Below are 18,944 nucleotides of genomic sequence, written 5' to 3' on the forward strand. Positions count from 1 at the left end.
TAGAAAGGAGAGGGAAGACTTGGCCAAATTGGATAGAAACTATTAGGGTTTCTTGGGAAGGAGGAGCTTCTAAAGGTTATAAATGAAGCACCTCCTGCCCTACAACCATCAACCACATCCAGAGAGCAAGCTTTCTCTCTTACGTCAAAAACCCGGCAATTTTGTGCTCAATTCATCCTTCTCCCCCTTATTTTTCCCTCTTGGCGGTATTACGATGTTGTGAACCTCTGTTGAGCTGCCGAAAAATCACTTAAGCCACCCATTGCCCTCTTCTAGTCTTTCCCCTTTTCTTAACCAAACCCTCTGATAATCTTTGCCCCCCTTTCCTTAGAATCCCGGTTTTCCATAGAAACTCACAGCTCTCTCCCTTTAAGGCTAAAATCTTGACAACTTTGCTCTCATGCCACAAGTCTCTCATCCCAAGCTAAGAATTTATCTATAAGCTGCCATTGTTTTTGTTGGTGAAGGTGACCAGGGTATTTCCTAAGGATTCACTATCCTTTCGAAACATTTTGGGGTCTGATCTTTGAACTCAGACACAGGGGGTAATCTCATTCATTTTGCTCTTTATGGTAGCCCAGCCCACTTGTAGCTGCCGGAAGAAAAAAAGCCCCTACACATTCAACACCCATTCAAGAAAGTCCCCATTATAACATAAATTCACTTAATTTGGGTGAACTTGATTATGTGCCTTCTTGGTGGTATGGTGATGAAGTTACATACCTGAAACTACCCACTCAAAGACCTACAAAGAGGATAGAGAGGTTGTTGCAAACCTACGATTTCAAGATTTCGTCGGGTCGACTGGCCATGGTGGTTTTCTCGGCAATGGTTTTGATAGAGACGGTGACAAAAAATTCTCTATTTAGGAAACTGAAGGCGGAGGGACATAGAGAGAAAGAGGTTGGGAGAGAGGTTTGGTGGGATGGTTTTTTTTTTTGGGTTACTTTTTGTTGTTGTTTTTTTATTTATTCTTTTATAGTTTTTAATTAATTTTAAAAAATAAAGAAAATTTTGTATTAATTTTTAACCGTATAGGGTTTTTTTTTTAATTATTATTTTTTATAATAGTTTTCAAAAGTTTTATTTACCCCCAAAACTATAGCATGTGCTGCTCACATGTAGGCCTCATCATTTGGCCCGCGGGCTCATGGACCTATGGGGGCCCGCCCGGCCCATCGAAAAAAAAGCCCGGCCCGGCCCGTTATGGGCTTTGAGATGGCTCGGCCCATCTTGGGCCGGGCTAGGCTTGGGCTTGGGTGTCTAAAGCCCGGCCCGGCCTGATTAAGCCCAAGAAAGCCCGACCCTCCCACAAAAGCCCGGCCCGTTAGGCCGCATACATATATAATTATGTATAAATAAGAGTTTAGGTTTAGGATTTTATCACCTAAATCACATATATAATTTGTTTCATTTCATTTACTTTTCTTTACTCATTCCTAGTTTATAATTGGATGATTAGCACATTAATTTGTGTAAATTATTAATTCAACAATTATATATATATAAATAAGACGAACAACATATCACATCACCAAATGTAATCATATCACGAAAGATAATTGTACCACCAAATATAATCATGTTTTTCTTGAACACATCACCAAATATTTGCATATTTATTCATACCATCCTTTAAAAAAAATATTTGTTTGATACTTACTATTTTTTAAAATTATTTCTTTAAACGTATTACGATCTAATTATGTAATAACCTCAAAAATAATATTTGGTTTTATAATTTTTGTAGAAAATCTTATTAAGTTGTGTGACTTTATTGGGTGTTTTATGAATATGGTTTGATGTGAAAATATTGGAATTAAGTGAGTTTAATCTCAAATTTGGACTAAAATGCCCTTATGATTAAGTTTATGATTTTTTTTTAATGAAGTAGGCCCGTTTAGTCCCGGCCCGCCCTGATGGGGTTTTTCAAGCCCCGCTCATGGGTCGGGCTTGGGCTTTGAATTTTCTAAAAAATTGGCCCAGCCCAATATTTTCTCTCTCCTCTTTAAAGCCCGCCGGCCCGGTCCAAGCCCATTGAATTTGGGCCGGGCTAGCCCAGCCCGGCCCATTGACCTACTCACATGACTAAATTTAACAGAAAATATAATGGTAGGATCAATTCGTTGATTAATAAAGAGTTGGTGGACTATTTGAATGAATAATTTAGTTGAGGGACCAAAATACAACTCGGGTATAAGTTTGAGTTTTTTTTTTTTTTGGGTTACTTTTTTAGTAATTTTCATATTATTGCGCCCCATCGAGTCTCCCTAGAATGCAAACTAGGGCAAGATCAGCCCCATTTTTCAGCTCTTCCAAATTTCTCTGTTTCCCATTGGATGCTGGTGATTGTGACCGATGGTTAAGGGTCACGATTTCTCCTGGCTGCACCATTTCTGGTGTGGTGGGTGCTGATGACATTGTCTTCTTGAATGAGGAAGACATTTATCAGGAGAGATCTAGAAAGAGAGGGAGTTCTTTATGCAGAGAATAGAGGCATCAAGAACACAAAGGAGATGAGGAATTGCACACAATTGTAAGGTTGAAGATTGTATTGAAATAGTTATTGTAATTTTTGTTTCTGATTGTATCAATGTATTGAGGCATTGGTTATGAAAAGTGAATAAAGAAGCCTGATCCCCTTCCTTCTCTTTTCTTAACATTTTTATTTACCCGTGCCATTAATTTTTTTCAAAATGCCTAACAAGATAGTAGTGCCAAATCTTTTTTAATTTGAAGAATTCAATATCCACTAAAGTTCAAAAAAGAAAGATAAAAATAAATAAAAAAACCAGCAAAGAGAGGCCGATGACTTCAAATAATTAACCATAATTAATTTATTCAATCCATTTTACCATTAGAATGATCCTTATCAATTCAAGTAATCCTTGTTGGCGTTTTGCTCATTTTTTTAAACTCTAGAGTTTCAGAATAATAAATTTCTGGTATACGTGCATGGTCAAATATATATCAGAATGAAGAGGGTTGAGGCTGATAAATTAGGCAACAGAAGTCCCGTGCATATCACTTCATTTATTTGTAAGCATAATATGTAATAAACATTTCAGATTTATAACAATTAACATGTTTTCTAAACATGTTCTGAACTTATTGAATTAATATTGCTGCATGGTCATAACCGACTGAGAGCTATATAATCTAGTTAAGGATGAACAATAGGGTAAAGTTCATATCGAAAGTTACAACTCCCACCCACAACACGCCCACCTTGTTTCGCATCACAACAATTTGGTAATTTGCTTATTGCACCATCAAGACACTTCTTACAATCGGAACTAGAGAGGTCCCTCGTGCATTGAGTCAAACCATATAGCGTTTGCGATGAGCTGAGCTCTAGCTCACCAGTAGGATAGAACTTTGGATTAGAAGAAGCTTTAGTAGATAACCCGCTTAACAATTCCTTAACTTTTGCATTGAATGGCGTGGGATCATCTACTTCTTGGACATTCCACATATAAAACCTGTTGTTGTTATCAACTTTCCCAGCAAAATTCACATTTGAGTACTTGAACAGGCAGTTGTCGTACCATATTATGGCTCCTTTTCTACTAGGGCAGCGCTCACCAAGCTCTTTGCTTGCTTCAACGACACAAGTCTTGCAATCTTGGCTTGAGACATCCCCACGACATAGGGCTAGCCCATTCGCTTGGTTTTGGCCTTCACCAGTTGATCCAAGGCCAAATCCAGTAGGAGGAGCTTTTGTGTACAGAAGATTGAACAACTGAATCAAGTTAGCACCATATGGGCTATTGGCAGTGTAGTTTTCTTTGCTAAAACAAATATGGAAAAGTGGTGAAGCACCAGCATGGTGTAAAAGACAGAAGAGTAAGAAACAGAGAGGGATTGATTTGGAAAAGAACACATTGGCTGAAACTCAAAGTTGGTAATTTGTTCCGTTTATTTATGCTTCTGTCCAGAACACACTATAAATACACATTTAGGAAGTTTCTAAAAGTACCGGTTATGTATGGCCTAGTTGAAATTGCTGACTTTTTAAAGTGGAACCTAGTAAAAAACAAATTGTAAGCCGCGAATGAAAAGTCAAATCTGGAAAACAATCAAATTTTCAAAGCATTCTATTATAATGACAGTTATTCTCAAGACGCAACCTCACGTGTGGTATCACTCAAGTGTAATACATAGACAACATATATTGGGTGATATGAGAGCAAGAGTGGAACTACTCCAAGAGAGGTTTTGGGGATAACATGAAAAATCAAACATATATATCTAACTTGTTTTATAAATAGCCCACCCTATTAAAGTCCAAAAAAGTCTTAAGTCTTTATGAATTTAATTGCACGGCATCAATAAACATACACATTAAAAATTAAAATAGGTACACTTTTAAGTATGTTGTTGAACATATTTTCATTTTGATAATATGTGCTTTTTAGTTTCATTTAATATGTATTGTTTATGTTAAAGGTTATTGGAAATTAACATTTACCTCTGCACTTGAAGTCTCCTCGATTTCCCCTTCACCAAATATTGCTTATTAAAAAAGAAAAAAACTTATTGGAAATTAGTCAATGGAATTATAAACTAGCGTGTTTAAAATTTTTATTTTTATTTTAAAAACAAGCAATAATCTAACCTACAAGAAGGAGGAGGGTTTAAACCCAGACCACCGGTCTGCAAGTTAAGGCATTTTTCCACTTGCCTAGACCCCATTGATGAACTAGTCTAGTTTCTATGATTTAAATTTTAAGTTAATAACTTTAGCTAACCCACCTGTTGAAAAATTTATAGTTCCGTCCTTACGTGCGAGCGTATATGGTTGTTTAATCCGACACATGGATACCCAATTCTAATACCATAAAGGAAGTTGCAATTTTACCCGAAACCAAGCAGGTGCTGCGCATTAACAATAAAACTAATTGCGCTGAAGTTGATCTCGGCCTCTCCTACGTGTGCTTTTTCGCTAATTGCTATAAGCCAAAGTGGAAGCTTACACATTGCCGACGTAGAAAAGTAAAAATGGCTAATGCGATGCCAAAATATTCATAGAATGAAGCTCATCAGCAGCCCGACAAAAGACAAAAACTAAGGGCTCACCTCCACTAAATATCATCGTTAGCAATGAAAAAAATTATATTCTAGGAAATGGATTGTAGGGGTTTCTTGTGCGGTGTTGACCTCAAATTTATATAGGCAATCTTCTAGATGGAAGTTGAAAAAGGTTGCTCTGGAGGTTGTCTTTTTGCAAAGGAAAGGTGTTTATGTTCATAAAATTCAAATTTTTGGAAAGTGATTGATGTCATATTGGCCAATTCTAGTTGGATGAGGTATAATGTATTGAACCAACACATGCATGTTGTTGGAAATTTAACCGATCTCACCCACTCAGACCAAAAAAACCAATCTCACACCCAACTGTTAGGTTTACTGTCTTATCAATCCACCACCAGTTTAAAATTCTAGAAATTTCTATTCATCTTTTGTACACTTCAGTTCTTTCCTATTGTTTAGGTTTGATTGTTGTCTTTTGGGTTTTCTAGGCAAGTGGAGTGCCGTCCAACACGGAAATTTTCAATGAAACCAAGGAAGAGAGGCAGCGGCGGATCCAGGAATTTTTCAGCAGAGGTGCAATTTTCAAAAGCTAAGAGCTCCCAAAAACAAAAAAAATCTAAACATCCTTATAATTTAAACAATACTAATGTTATTCATAATACATTAAAAAAATATCATTACAATTACCCTACAATTGTTGCCGACAAGATTTCATATCTTGAAAACGTCGCATTATATTTATATTACTAATACAAGAAAAAACATCTTTCTCAATGTAAACAACCAAGCTATCACTCAACCATTGATTCCCTATTTTGTTACGCAATGGTGTTTTCACAATATTCATAGCTGAAAAAGCTCTCTCAACTGAAGCTGTTGCAACGGGTAAAACTAAAGCCAATGTAAGAAGTAAATATACATAGTTGTAATTCCTTTCGATGATGAAAACTCAGTGCTGCTCTGCATATCAACAATATAAAGCCCAAGTTGATCTTCAAGCTTCATGAGGTCTCGGTCATTAAATTCTTGAGGGTAAAATTGAGCAAAACGAAGTATTTTTTGTTTGTCAAAAGCTACAAAATTATAAGCCGGACTCAAACATGCCATACAAAGAAGCAATTCAGTATTTACCTCAGTGAAGCGATTATTCAATTCCACTAGTTGCTTATCAATGATAGTAAGAAATAGGTCCACACGATAATAATGGCGGTTTGTGATTTTCTGAGCTTTACGACGTGATCTCCCTTGTGGTACAAATAAATCATCCATGTTAGGAACATCAATATCATTGTTGCCACAAAATATTGATACTTTGCCAAGCAGATCATCAAAGTCATCATCCCTCATGGATTGTAGCTTTTGCTTACATCTGTAGGGGCTTTTTTTCTTCCGGCAGCTACTACGGGCCTGACTACCGTAAAGGGCAAAATGGAAGAAATTGCCCCTTGGGCCTGAGTTCCAAAATTAAGCCCCAAAATACCTCGAAAAGGCAGTAGAGCCTTAGGAAGTATTTTGGTTATCTTCACCAACCAAAATAATGGCAGCTTACAGGTAATTTCTTCATGCTTACAGATAAACTTTTGAGTTTGGCATGAGGGGCTTGTGGCATGGGAGCAAAATTAGCATGAGTTGAGCACCAAAAAGGAAATATGGCTTCCTAGGGAGAAAAGGGAGTGTTTAAGGTGAGGAAGAAGAGGTTTTCAAGCATATGTGGCTAGGAAGAGAAAAGGGAAGAACTATGTTCTTCTGGCAGCTTGTCAGAAGAAGAAAATGGAGGAAGATGAACAGTGCACGAAATTGCTGGTTTTTGCAAGTATGAGAGGAAGCTTGCTCTCTAGTTGTGGATGATTTTTGTTGGGTAGAAGAGGCCCTAATTTATAGCCGCTGGAAGCTGATATTTTCCAAGAAAACCTAATGGCTTCTACCCATTTTGGCTAAGCTTTTCCTTCCTTTCTCCCTTCATCTCTTCAATCATCCCTTTTTGGTGAAATCCACTCTACCCATTTGCATAAAATCAGGGATTTTTGGGAGCTCAAAGCCCCTTTCAAGGTGTTTCAGACTTCTATTTTCAGCCATCTTTCTTCCTTCTTTTCTCTCCTTTTCCAAGGCTAGGTCTGATGAGGGAAGGAATGGGTATGCATGCTGGTTCAAATGGTGATCTGCTCTCCAATATCCCTTGGTCATTTGGAAGTTTTTGCTTGAAACTTGTTTCTCCCATGTGCTGGAGCTTTCCAGCAGCTTTCACACATGGATATTTTGGCTTTCAACGTGGCTTTTGTTTTCAGCTAGGTGCTGAAGATTTGCAGATATATTTTTTTGGGTTGCTTGGGCCTTCTATGACAATAAGTTGGTTTATCAAGTACATGGGCTAACTTCATCAAGTATTGGGCTAGTTTGGTTGAAGTGATGGGCTATTTTGGTTGGAGTAATGGGCTATTTTGGTTGGGCTACTTTCTCTTTTGTGCTCACCCACATGTTTGGGCCTAAGAAATGGGCTTGGGTTCCGAGGCTCCCAAGTAACCCGGAACCTCCACTTCTTGGTCCATCAATGGGCCTCATGACAATTTATTACCATCCATACCACAACCCACTCAAGCAAGCCCCGGGTATTTGAGTGGCTTGGGGCCCACTTAAGCTTGTGGCGTGATTGGGTGCGGAATGATAATTCCTTGCTTAGCATGGCGTGTCGTTTGGCGTGGCATGTGTGCAAGCGCATATGACGAACTTTCGTATGCCCAAATCGGGTTTCTTCTTAGTAAAGCATCGCATTGGGCCGAGAATTTATTTGGGCTGAACCGTGAATATTTTGGGCCTCAACAACATCTTTGGACCAACATCATTGCATTCACAATATCTTGGTCTTTCTTTTGTAATGCCTTTGACAAATCATTTGTGATTCCCAATATAAATCTCATCAAATATAGGTGAAATACAAAGTCAAAAGTTTGTATTTCTTTCAATAACCTATTTGCTTCACCTAAATTATCTTGGTTTATTGTGAAGGCTTCCAACTTGTCCAACATGGTCCCTAAAATTCTCAGGTCCCTTCCTCCAATTTTTAAACCCTTTCTCAGTGAAGACATTGCTTCCAGCCTTTCCTTGTTTATCAAAGTCGCATTTAAAAAGATAACAATGAAGACAAAATGCAGCATCTTTCTGTTTACTATACTCTAACCAAACAAATGAATCAAACCATTTCACAATAAAACGTCGATTACTCTCCCCCATAAGTGTTTGAGGCATATCGTCTTGGCTTTTAGGCTGACAAGGACCCCTTTGCACATAGGCTCTTCGGATTTGTTCTCGAAAATTGGGATTATAATAAGTCATTGGAGATCTAAGGCCAGGGTTTGCAGGAAGATTAGCTAATATTTCATCCAACTCAGTAGGCGGATTATTTGAACTAGCCGGATTATTTGAAGGAGGGTTGGAACTAGCCGGATTATTTAAAGGAGGGTTGGAACTAGACAGATGATTCGAAGGAGGATTTGAACTACCCAGATTATTTGAAGGAAGATTTAAACTCTTTCTCTGAAAGTACCGTTCCATAACTGTACAATTGAAACAAAATAAGGGTTTTATATCTATTATTATGACTAATTGACTATAATTTATCAAATAAATAAATAAATAATTATCAAATTATCAATTAAATAAGTAAATAAAAATTAATTATACCTCAAATAACGTGTCACGTAGCCTCTTTCTCCTCGCGTTTGCTACTGATCTTACTAATATAGAGAGAGCTAAATAAGAAAAAAAAAATTATTAAAAAAAGAATAAACAAAATTGGTGTTGGCTCAAGGAAAAAAAAAAGCATTCGACTTACTTTGGATTGGCGTACTCAAGAAGAAAAAAAAATGCAGGATTCTTGTGATGCACACACACTTTGATGAAATTGGGTGATGTTATTGGTCTTTTATAAAGAGAATTCCCAATTCTACTTAATTAAGGAATTCCCAACTCTATTTAATTAAGGAATTCTCAAAACCCAATTGTATAAAGAGAACTTTTAATTAAAACCCAATTAAGTAAGGAAATAGAAGCCCTTTTTCAAAAGCCCACAAAAAGCCCACGTCAGTTTCTTTGTTTTTTTAATTTCAAAACCACGGTCCAAAGCAGCGTCCTTTTTGGCCAGGTTTTCAAAAAAAAAAAAAAGCGCGCATATTAAACCTGGTCCAAAGACGTCGTCGTTTGGCCTCGTTAAAAAAAAACCTCACGCTGCAGCAGCACCAGCAACTCCCGCGTGGTTTGCGCATTTCATTGAGCACGTTATGCGATCGCTGGTCTGAAGCGAGATGCAACTCCATCGTCTGTAATGGCTATTTCCGGCGATCGAGGTGCAGCGCACCTCCTTGCACCTGCATAGATTCGCCACTGAAGAGAGGCCTCTATGTACCCTATGGTTGTTTGTCAAATCTTCCTTTTTCCCGTCAATTGTTACTAATGCATCTGTACTTGACAATTGGACATTTTGAGTAATGATACAGCAAATCGTAAGTAATATAAGAAATTCAACAATTCTCTTATTTTGTTTAGATTTTAACGATAAAAGTTACAAGTACTTTATAACCTTAGAAATTCGGATTAACTAGAGTAAACCTGTTCACCCGTTCTATGTTTGCTCCTGTGATGGAAGGGTAAAATTCCCCATTGCCTTGAAAACCATTGACTGGTCAACAAGTCAACTTTCTTTAGTATGCGAGCGTGTCATTACTAGTAATAAAAATTCTAGACTTCTTAAAAATAGATAACTTGGGCCTCAAATTACTAATTTCTAAACAAGTGATTGCGAATTTGGGTGAGGAATATATCCCAAGTAAGTTCTTTTCTTGCCTCAGACTAGTGAGGACTTCACAATTTTTCACAGTACAAAACAGGTAGTTTTGGCCAGAACAAATGATAAGATAGTGAACTGTTTTGGGCAGAAGTGCCTTTTACAAAACTCAAGAAGGAAAAACCAACTCTGGATAGACAAAAAGAAGCCTGGACTTCCATTTCTGCCTGGATATAAGCTTCTGATCCGGGTTGGAGTGGGTATGCCTGTGCTGGATCTGGACTTTCAACAACTTCAACTATTGAGTTTCAGCTGTAAATCGATACCAATGTTCGAGTTTGGCAAAGCTTTAATCTATTTCAAGCCCTAGAAGGCTTCTTAAACAGCACAACCGGCCTCTTTAGTCCGAAAGGGTGAAGTGGCTGGATTTGAGGATTCTGAGGGAACTGCCTTGTGGTACTTGTTACGCTTGATCAAGGCTCTCCATAAATTTGTTGAGGTTTTCATATTTGTAAAAACCTGAGCTGTGCTTGATTCGCCCTTTGCTAAACCAAATTTGTAACGAGAGAAATCTCGTTTTGAATGACTTTTCTCTAAGTCTGAAACTGGAAGTTTTGATTTGTAGATGGCTTCTTTCTTGTGGCTCAATGAGCTTTTGGTTGCTTCAGTTCGTTTGAAGGCTTTTTGAGATCAAGTGATCATTTTGACTTTTTGTCTTTGATTGATTTTTTGGTTGTCCTCTGTTCTGTTCACCCTCTATTATATTTATAAGAAATGTCTTGGAGTGGGGTTTCTAATTCTTTAATAATGGGCGGCAAAAATTCTCAAAAGATCTTTCATTTTTAAATGCAAGGGAAAAGGGGTTTTTATCAATTTTGGCAGATAAGCCCTCAATAGTCAGTTCTAAGGCAGTCACTTCCCTGTATTTCTTGAAAGGAAACCTAACCCTTCTTTAAAATTTAACTTGCTTTTGTGAGAGCTCAAACTATGATGGTTAGTTTGATTTTCCATTTGAACAACTCCCTGCTATGCTTATCTCTTGAAAATGGTGCCTTTCTTTAGAGTAGAATTTTCTCTGAGTACATAAAAGGGATTTTGATCTTCTGGTGGCAGAGATTTCAAAGATGTCTTTTTCATACCTGCTTTTATTTAATTCTCTTATCAACCCAGTTGAAAATGCTGACTTTTCAAAGTTTTTTCCCGGAAGTCACGTGGAGTCTGCCTCTAATTTTTGGGCTTTTCTTCTATTTTAATCATGCCAAGCCCAGGTTGAGTTTTCGGACCTATGGGCTGATTTCTTTCTCTCTGTTTTCCAAGCCCAAGTTTATTGTCATGTTTTGACAGATTCTGGGCTTTCTTGGATTTTGGTCCCTTGATCCCTGTTTAATTGCAAAGTCCAGATTTGCTTGGGTCATGTGGTTTGTTTTTCGTTATTCTGGGCCTCCAATGTTGAACTGAGTGTGTATTTTTGGCCCATTATTTAGGGAACACTGGTGGCTACCAAAAATTGATATGGGCTTTTGATCTTTTCGAACTGGGTGTGCCAAATTAGGCCCAAACAATGTCCCCTAAGTCTGAATCATTTTTGGAACGCAGTTCGGACTTAATGACTTGGCCATTAATTTGTGTGCGCTTTTTTCCGTTAGCCCACGTCTGCCACATCGCCTACCACGAACTAGACTTGTGGGAAAGTGGTCGAGTTACCACTAGTTATTATCAGGTGGCGTCTTGTCTTCTTCTTCCCACGATTTCGAGCCTTTTTAAGAAATTGAAACTCCACTCTCGTTTACTTCAAAACGTAGTCTCTTCGGACCTTGATTCTCTTTGGATTTCTCAGACACTTTCCCCTTTTTCTTTGATCAGACCTTAGTCCTTGTTACTTCCTTTGTTTCAGCTCGAAACCCCTGAAAATGTCTTCTCCAAAAACTCATGCCTAAGGTTCTTTTTCTTCAGTTCCTCTTGATTACATCAGTGGGATTGGGGTTGACAACCACATGATAAAGATCAGAAGCAAGCTCCACCCTTTTTGCCAAGAAAAACCTGGACAAGAATGTCCTTCACCTGTTTGAGAATACCCTAGTTTTGGGTCCTCACTTGGTTTGGTTCTGTTCTTGATGAAATGGCAGAACTGTTTAAGGAGGATGCAAAGGTTCCTCTATGCTTCGAGAGCTCTTCTGCCTTGGCATCCCATTCTTGGGTCAGCAAGAATTTGAGTCGTTCATTCCCATCCAATGAGGTCAGGAATAGTTCTGTGAAATGGGCAGACTGGTTTGAAAGACTTCTTCCATGATATGGAGCTCACTGGAGGAGGCGGGATTTATGACCAATTCTGTTATTATCCAAGCAATCCATCAACAGAGATGAGAATCGCTTGCCGCTGCTCTGTGTTTCGGTTCTGCCAAGAACACTTTTGAATTTCGTGTGGGCCCAATGACACAAACCCTGCTGGATATGGCTAAGATCTTTGGGTTTAGGCCCCATAGAAGGCCTGTTGACGCTGTTAGTAACTATCATCGAAGGAAGAACCAAGAGAAATTGGTTAAGCCATTCACTATCTCTCCTGCAACAATCAACTTAACCTCCTTCTCCAACTATTTGAGAAAGTTCAGATACGAGAAGGACAAGGATCAGCAGCACATGCTATTTCTCTCTGTACATAGCTGAAAATGTGTTTCCGAATCGCTCTTGTAGTTCGCTCGAATACTGAGCACCGTATAAGCACTACACAACCAAATTGACGTTGGGCTTGGGCCTCTGCTGCCCATCTTTTCAAGAATCGCATACTACCACCACTGGAGAATCCTCTGAACTTGTCTCGCTCCATGAGCATTCGGATGATCCAAATCGATTCTGAGGTTTATTTTCTAGAGTTGAGATTTCCGGATATAGTCCTACCTGAAGACCAAATTCTGGCTCTCCCTTTGATGTTGGGCAGAAGTGCCTAAGCATTCGATTGAGGAGTACCTGATGTTCTTTAGGCACTATATTGAGAGGTTTGCAGCTTAGTGACAGGTGGTGATTAGAAGAACATATCCTTGGTTCCAGCCTGGATTCAAATTATTTGAGAAATAATCAGGGGAAGAAGCAGCTAGAATTGATTTCAGGAAGAAGTTCTTGAGCGTAACCCTGCGAGACACTGCCCATGGAGGTGGAAAGCCTCCAAATTATCATTTGGGAGCAGAAGTATATCACCCCAATTTCTACGCAAGACAACTAGGCTGTCCTCTGCTTATCCCGCTCAAATCATACAGAAGTTGTAATCTGGCCACTTCCTGGAGGGATTCAGATGATTTAGAAGTGCATAAGGATGCTAGATGTCCTGTGAATAAGATGAACAATAGTGCAGATGCTCTCTATTTTCTTGAATATGTCCGGTTTTGTCCATTCTTCTAACCTTCATTTTGTTATGTGCAGCTGAAAGTCCTCCTCCTCCTCCGACTAGATCAAAAAGACTTAGAAAGAGGACTATAGTTGAATATGATAAGATAGAAGAGCCCGCAGCTATTCCAACTGCGACTTCCAAAACTTATGATGAGCTACGAGAGGCTTTCGAAGTGTAAGGGAGAAGGCACAAGAAAAAGAAGAAGATGATCCCGAAAAAGAAAAAGAGAAAACAAAAGAATTTGAAGAAGATGTGAGACTTCATTCTGGCTGCATGATTATTTTGTATACGCTCTTCTTCTAACTGTCTAACTTCTTACTTCTGTTTATATGTAGGAGGAGATTCCTACTGAGGTAATAGCAGAAAGCATTGCCTTGGCCAAACAACAAGAAGAAGCTCAGGGGCAGAACCCACAAGCTCAGAATGGCCCCTTTTGATGATGTGGAGGAAGAGCATTCTGTCTGCCGCCTGCCCGAGCTTGAAGTGGAAGCAGTGCAATACTCTGCTGCTTGCCCTGTCCCCTAAGGTATTTTCAGTCTTTTCTGTCTTGCCTTCCGAATTCTGTTTGTCTTGACATTCTCTAATGTGTTATTTTGTCTTTTCAAGTATTAGAGAACAAGACTGTTGGGGTTCTAGCTATGGTGACCAGCCCTTTCAAGCCTCTCATTGTGGCTGTGAGTATTTTTTGTGTTCTCCTTTCTTTTTCTATTTTGATTTCATCTGAAGACTGACTTGAGTTTGTTTTGCAAATGCCCATCCATTCTCTCCCAGGTTCATCTACCACTGCTTCCTTTGCTGATCCGAATTGGCAGAGTTTAAAGCCATGGACTTAGATGCTCAGCTGGACAAACTGGATAGAATGAAGATCTGGCAATCCACTAAGCTGGATTTGGATGAAAACCAAGAAGTTGTTGACCAACTAATGAAGGACCTGGATATGCTGCATAGGGAAACCATGGCTCCTACGCCCATTCTTAAAATCAGCCTAGGCTTATCAAGAGATGTGCTCAATCTACACAACCGCTATGGGGATCTCAGGCCCTCCTTTAAAGCCTCTAAGTTCTGCAAGGCTACTCATGAAGTCAACTTGGCTGATTATGCAAAGTAAAAACAGAATTGGACCAGACAGGTTGCAGGCTATAAGGAAGCCAAGATGCTCTGACAAACTGGAGAAACAAATTGAAGAACTTCATAAACAGCTAGCTGGGCTGAGTGAAAGGCAAAACAAACTTGGGGCTGGATTGGGTACCAAGACCAAGGCCACTATGGTAGCAGCTTCTAGGCTAGCATTGGAGATTGTAGAAGCCTCTCTCCATCAAGGGATGCTTCTCCAACATGAAATTTCTACCAAGAAGACCGGATTGCAAGAAACCCTAAAGAAACTAGGACTTTGAATTTAAATTATGAAAATGTAATAAACTTTAGTCATTTAAAAAAATTTATTTTTCGTGGAACTCTTTTTGCATTTGCAATTTCTTTTGTTAAAATAAAAGAAAGCAAAAAAAAAAAAAAAACCTTAACAAATTGCAATAAAAGACAAACTCTAAATAGAAATTTAAATAACAGTTTCATTTTGTTCGCTCTTTATTCCAGGATCTGTTTGTATAGCCTGTGAATCTCACATAGTTGGATAGAATTTCTTCAACCATTTGCCATTGATTAGTGCAGCATGAACATCTCCATCTCGATCCTATAATCTATATGCCCTCATTCCAAGGATTTGTTTAATCATGAAAGGACCTTCCCATGTAGGTGACCACGTTCCATAACTAGCTATGTGTGTTTCAAGGGGCGAACTGCTTTCCAGACTATTTCTCCTTCTTCAAAACTCTTGTTTTTGACTCTTTTGTTGTAGGCCTTTGACACAGCCTGTTTCCCTGCTAAGAGTTTGTTGAGGATGTCAATTCTACTTGCATCCAATCCTTCCAGTTCTAGCAGCATAGCTTGAGAATAGTTTTCTCCGGTCAAATTGTGTTGATGAGCAATTCTGAGAGATTGGACTGCTATCTCCATAGGCAGAATTGCATCATGGCCATAAGTTAGAGCATATGGGGTCATGCCAGTTGCCTCTCTCTTTGAAGTCCTATATGCCCACAGAGTTTCTGATAACTTCTTGTGCCATTGCTTTGGATTTTTCTCAAGCATTTTTCTGATAATGTTGATGATCACCTTGTTACTTGATTCTGCCTGTCCATTAGCTTGAGCATAATAAGGAGTGGATTGAAGTAACTTAAATTTGAATTAACTTCTTGTGCCATTGCTTTGGATTTTTCTCAAGCATTTTTCTGATAATGTTGATGATCACCTTGTTACTTGATTCTGCCTGCCCATTAGCTTGAGCATAATAAGGAGTGGATTGAAGTAACTTAAATTTGAATGCTTCTGCCATATCTAGCATCTCTCCAGATATGAAAGAAGATCCCCTGTCTATTGTGATTGATTCTGGAATGCCAAACTTTGTATAATCTGCTCTTCTATAAAGGTGATGATCTGTTGAGATGTAGTGGATTTAACAGGCTTGTAGCTACAATGATAAAACAATGCTGCTTGCCACTGGCTGGATAGATCTTGCCCATGAGATCCATTGCCCATCCTCTAAATGGCCATGGCATGACTACTGGATTCATGGGAACTGAAGGAGCTTGCTGGATTGGACCATGCCTTTGATAAGCCTCACATCCTCTGGAATAGTCAATGCAATCCTTCATCATAGTCGGCCAGAAGTAGCCATATCTTCTAATTATCCAACATATTTTTCTTCCACCTTGATGAGCTCCACAGATTCCTTCATGGGTTTCTCCCATAACCTTCATGTATTCTTTCTTTCCCAGACACCTCAAAAGTATCTCATCTTTGCTTTTTCGGACCAAATCTCCATTCCACATGAGGTAGTTTAAAGCCATGATTGTAACTCTTTTCTCATAAGGCAGGGTCGGATACTGTAAGTAATTTATGATGGGTGTTCTCCAGTCATCTTAAGTGATTATGACAGAATTGACATCTATCTCCATCCCTCTGGCCAATGTGATGGTAGACTCTTCTTTCCTACCTTGATGATCCTTTGCACACGCCTTCGTGCATTTGTACTGCTATCTCGAGCCATTTCATTGGTTGCGAAGTTCTCCTCTCTGGAAGATGTTTCAAGTAGCTTCCCTGAATTCACAAAAGATTTCTGCTACCACTAGATAGACAAACTTAGAGAAGGATTTAAACACTTGTATTCTCCAGCAATTTGCTTCAACACAAGCATAGAATCTCCCAAGATTTCCATAGATTGAATTCCTAATTCCACCAACATTTCAAGGCCAATGATTAAAGCTTCATATTCAACTCTGTTGTTGGTGCATTGGAAGTCCAAATTAAAAGAATAACAGATTCGATCCCAGTGGTTCCTCCAAAACAATCCCTGCTTGAGAGGCTACATAAGTTTTGATCCATCAAAGTACAGTTTCCAAGGTGTGAGGTGAACTGAGTAGATGGGATTGTTAAGACAAGTATGCGCTCTAGTCAAAATCTGCATTTTCTATATCCAAAGAATCCATATTTTCAATCTCTTCCCCTAGATGATCTACTAGGAAATCTGCTACAGCTTGTCCTTGGACAGCTTTCTGAGGAACATATCTAAAAGCAAATTCTGTCAAAGCCAGAGTCCATTTTCCAATTTTGCCTCTCAACATTGGCCTTGTTGGCATGTATTTGATTAGGTCTGTCTTGGCAATGATGTAGATGGTGAATGGCAGCATATAGTGTATGAGTTTCACAAGTAGTGAAGTATAAGGCTAGACAGAGTCTTTCAATTGCAGAATATTTTTTCTACTTCTGTTAGAGTTCGCTCAGATAGTAGACTGCTTGCTCCTTCCCTTGTTATCTTGAACTAACAGACTCCCAATGGACACTTCTGATGCAGAAACATAGAGTTTGAGTGGTCTGCCTCTCTTTGGTGAGGACAGAACTGGTGGATTTGAGAGGCATTGCTTGATTTCCTCAAAAGCCTGCTAGTACCGTTCTTCCCACTTGAATGTTTGTTCCGGTTTCAACCTTAGCAAGGAAAAGAAAGGCTGGATTTTTCCTGCAGAATTGGATATGAATCTCCTTAGAAAGTTAATTTTTCCTAGGAGACTCTACAGCTCCTTCTTGTTTCGGGGTGGTAGAGCTTCCATGACGGATTTTGCTTTATTATTATCGATATCTATGCCCCTTTGGTGGACCAAGAAACCTAAGAAATTCCCTGCCTGAACTCAAAAAACACATTTCTTTGGATTCATTTTCAACTTATGTTGTCTCATTCTTAGGAATGCCTTTATCAGATTTGATACATGATCTCCCTCTTCTGGGGATTTAATCACCACATCATCTATGTACACCTCTAGAGAATGCCCTATCATGTCCTGGAAAACAGAATTCATTGCTCTTTGATAAGTGGCTCCTGCATTTATTAAGCCAAAGGGCATTACAATGTATTCAAAAGCACCTCTATGTCCTAAGCACATGAAGGCTGTTTTATGGATGTCTTCTTCTACTTCCATAATCTGATTATATCCTGCATTGCCATCCATGAAAGATAGCATTTGGTTATGAGCAGCACCATCTACTAGCATATCCGCCATTGGTATAGGATATTCATCATTGGGAGATGCTTCATACAGATTCCTGTAATCCATATAGATCCTAATTGCCCCTGTTTTATTTTCAAAACGGGACAATATTGGCTAACCAATTAGCATAAATGGCTGGTCTGATGAATCTTGCCTTGACCAGTCTTTCTATTACTTTCTTGACTTTTAGTTCTGTTTCCATAGACATTCTTCTTCTGGCATGTTTGAGTGGAAGATAGCCTTCTTTGATTGACAACTTGTGTTCTACCAGTTTTCTGCTAATCCAGGCATCTCATGATAATGCCAAGCAAAACAGTCTCTAAAATTGTGCAAAAGTGCAATGATCTCACTCTTGAGTGGTTCTTTCAACAGCGCACTAATGAAGGTGGGTCTTGGATCCTCTTATGTTCCTAAGTTTATCTCCTGTAATGGATCTTCCGCTTCTAGTAAAGAGTCATCCAGTGCTGTTGGTGCAAAATCTAATACTTCCTCCGGTAAACTCTCTTCTTGTTCATCCGTGCTCTCATGGGTGAATTCTGCCAGTATTGATGGCTGGATTGTGCATAAAGAGCTTTCTTTCTTCCCAATATATCAACAATCTTTTTGTAATAGATCGGATTGTTGCAGCTCGATCATTTTCTTGTTGATTGAGACTAAACATCAGAGTTCTAGAGGTTTAGAACAAAAGGTCTATTCCAATCCTCTAGAGAACGGGCTAGACCATCTTCAATGAGTCTCTGCGTCGTGACACCATGGGGGCGGCCGTTCTGGTTAACTCCAAGGAATGTGAAATGACCAAGGTCATCATGATAATACCTTGCCTCAAAACACATGGCAGAGGGCAGAAATGGCTGTGGATCGACCTCTACTATCTCCATGAAACCTTCTTCATTCCAAAGGGCTAATTGCTGATGCAGAGTGGAAGGAACACATAAGCTTTGGTGCATACAGTCCCTGCCAAGCAATGATTATAAGTGGTAGAAATGGTGTGTACCACAAAAAACGCAATCTTTAGCTCCTTGGTTCCAACTATGACGTCCACATCTAGGATTCCATGAGTCTTAGTGATGCCCCCAGCAAAGTTGGTGACAGTCAAACGTGTTGGAATTAAATCTTTCTCTGTTCTACCCATCTTGATCAACACCATGCAGGCGTA

General features: G+C 39.0%; 1 protein-coding gene and 1 pseudogene across 1 annotated transcript; both read right to left on the minus strand.

Annotated features, from left to right (window-relative positions):
• Window positions 1–3,069: 3,069 nt before the first annotated feature.
• LOC103328302 (antimicrobial ginkbilobin-2-like protein pseudogene) lies at window positions 3,070–6,381 on the minus strand (annotated as a pseudogene).
• Window positions 6,382–14,966: 8,585 nt separating this feature from the next.
• LOC148917823 (uncharacterized) lies at window positions 14,967–15,338 on the minus strand. The gene has a single exon (XM_089050411.1). The coding sequence runs from the start codon at window positions 15,336–15,338 to the stop codon at window positions 14,967–14,969; it is 372 nt and encodes a 123-aa protein (XP_088906537.1).
• Between the last annotated feature and the right edge of the window lie 3,606 nt (window positions 15,339–18,944).

Source organism: Prunus mume, linkage group LG4 (assembly GCF_029339155.1).
Source record: "Prunus mume cultivar Tortuosa linkage group LG4, ASM2933915v1, whole genome shotgun sequence".
NCBI classification, from domain to species: Eukaryota; Viridiplantae; Streptophyta; class Magnoliopsida; order Rosales; family Rosaceae; genus Prunus; species Prunus mume.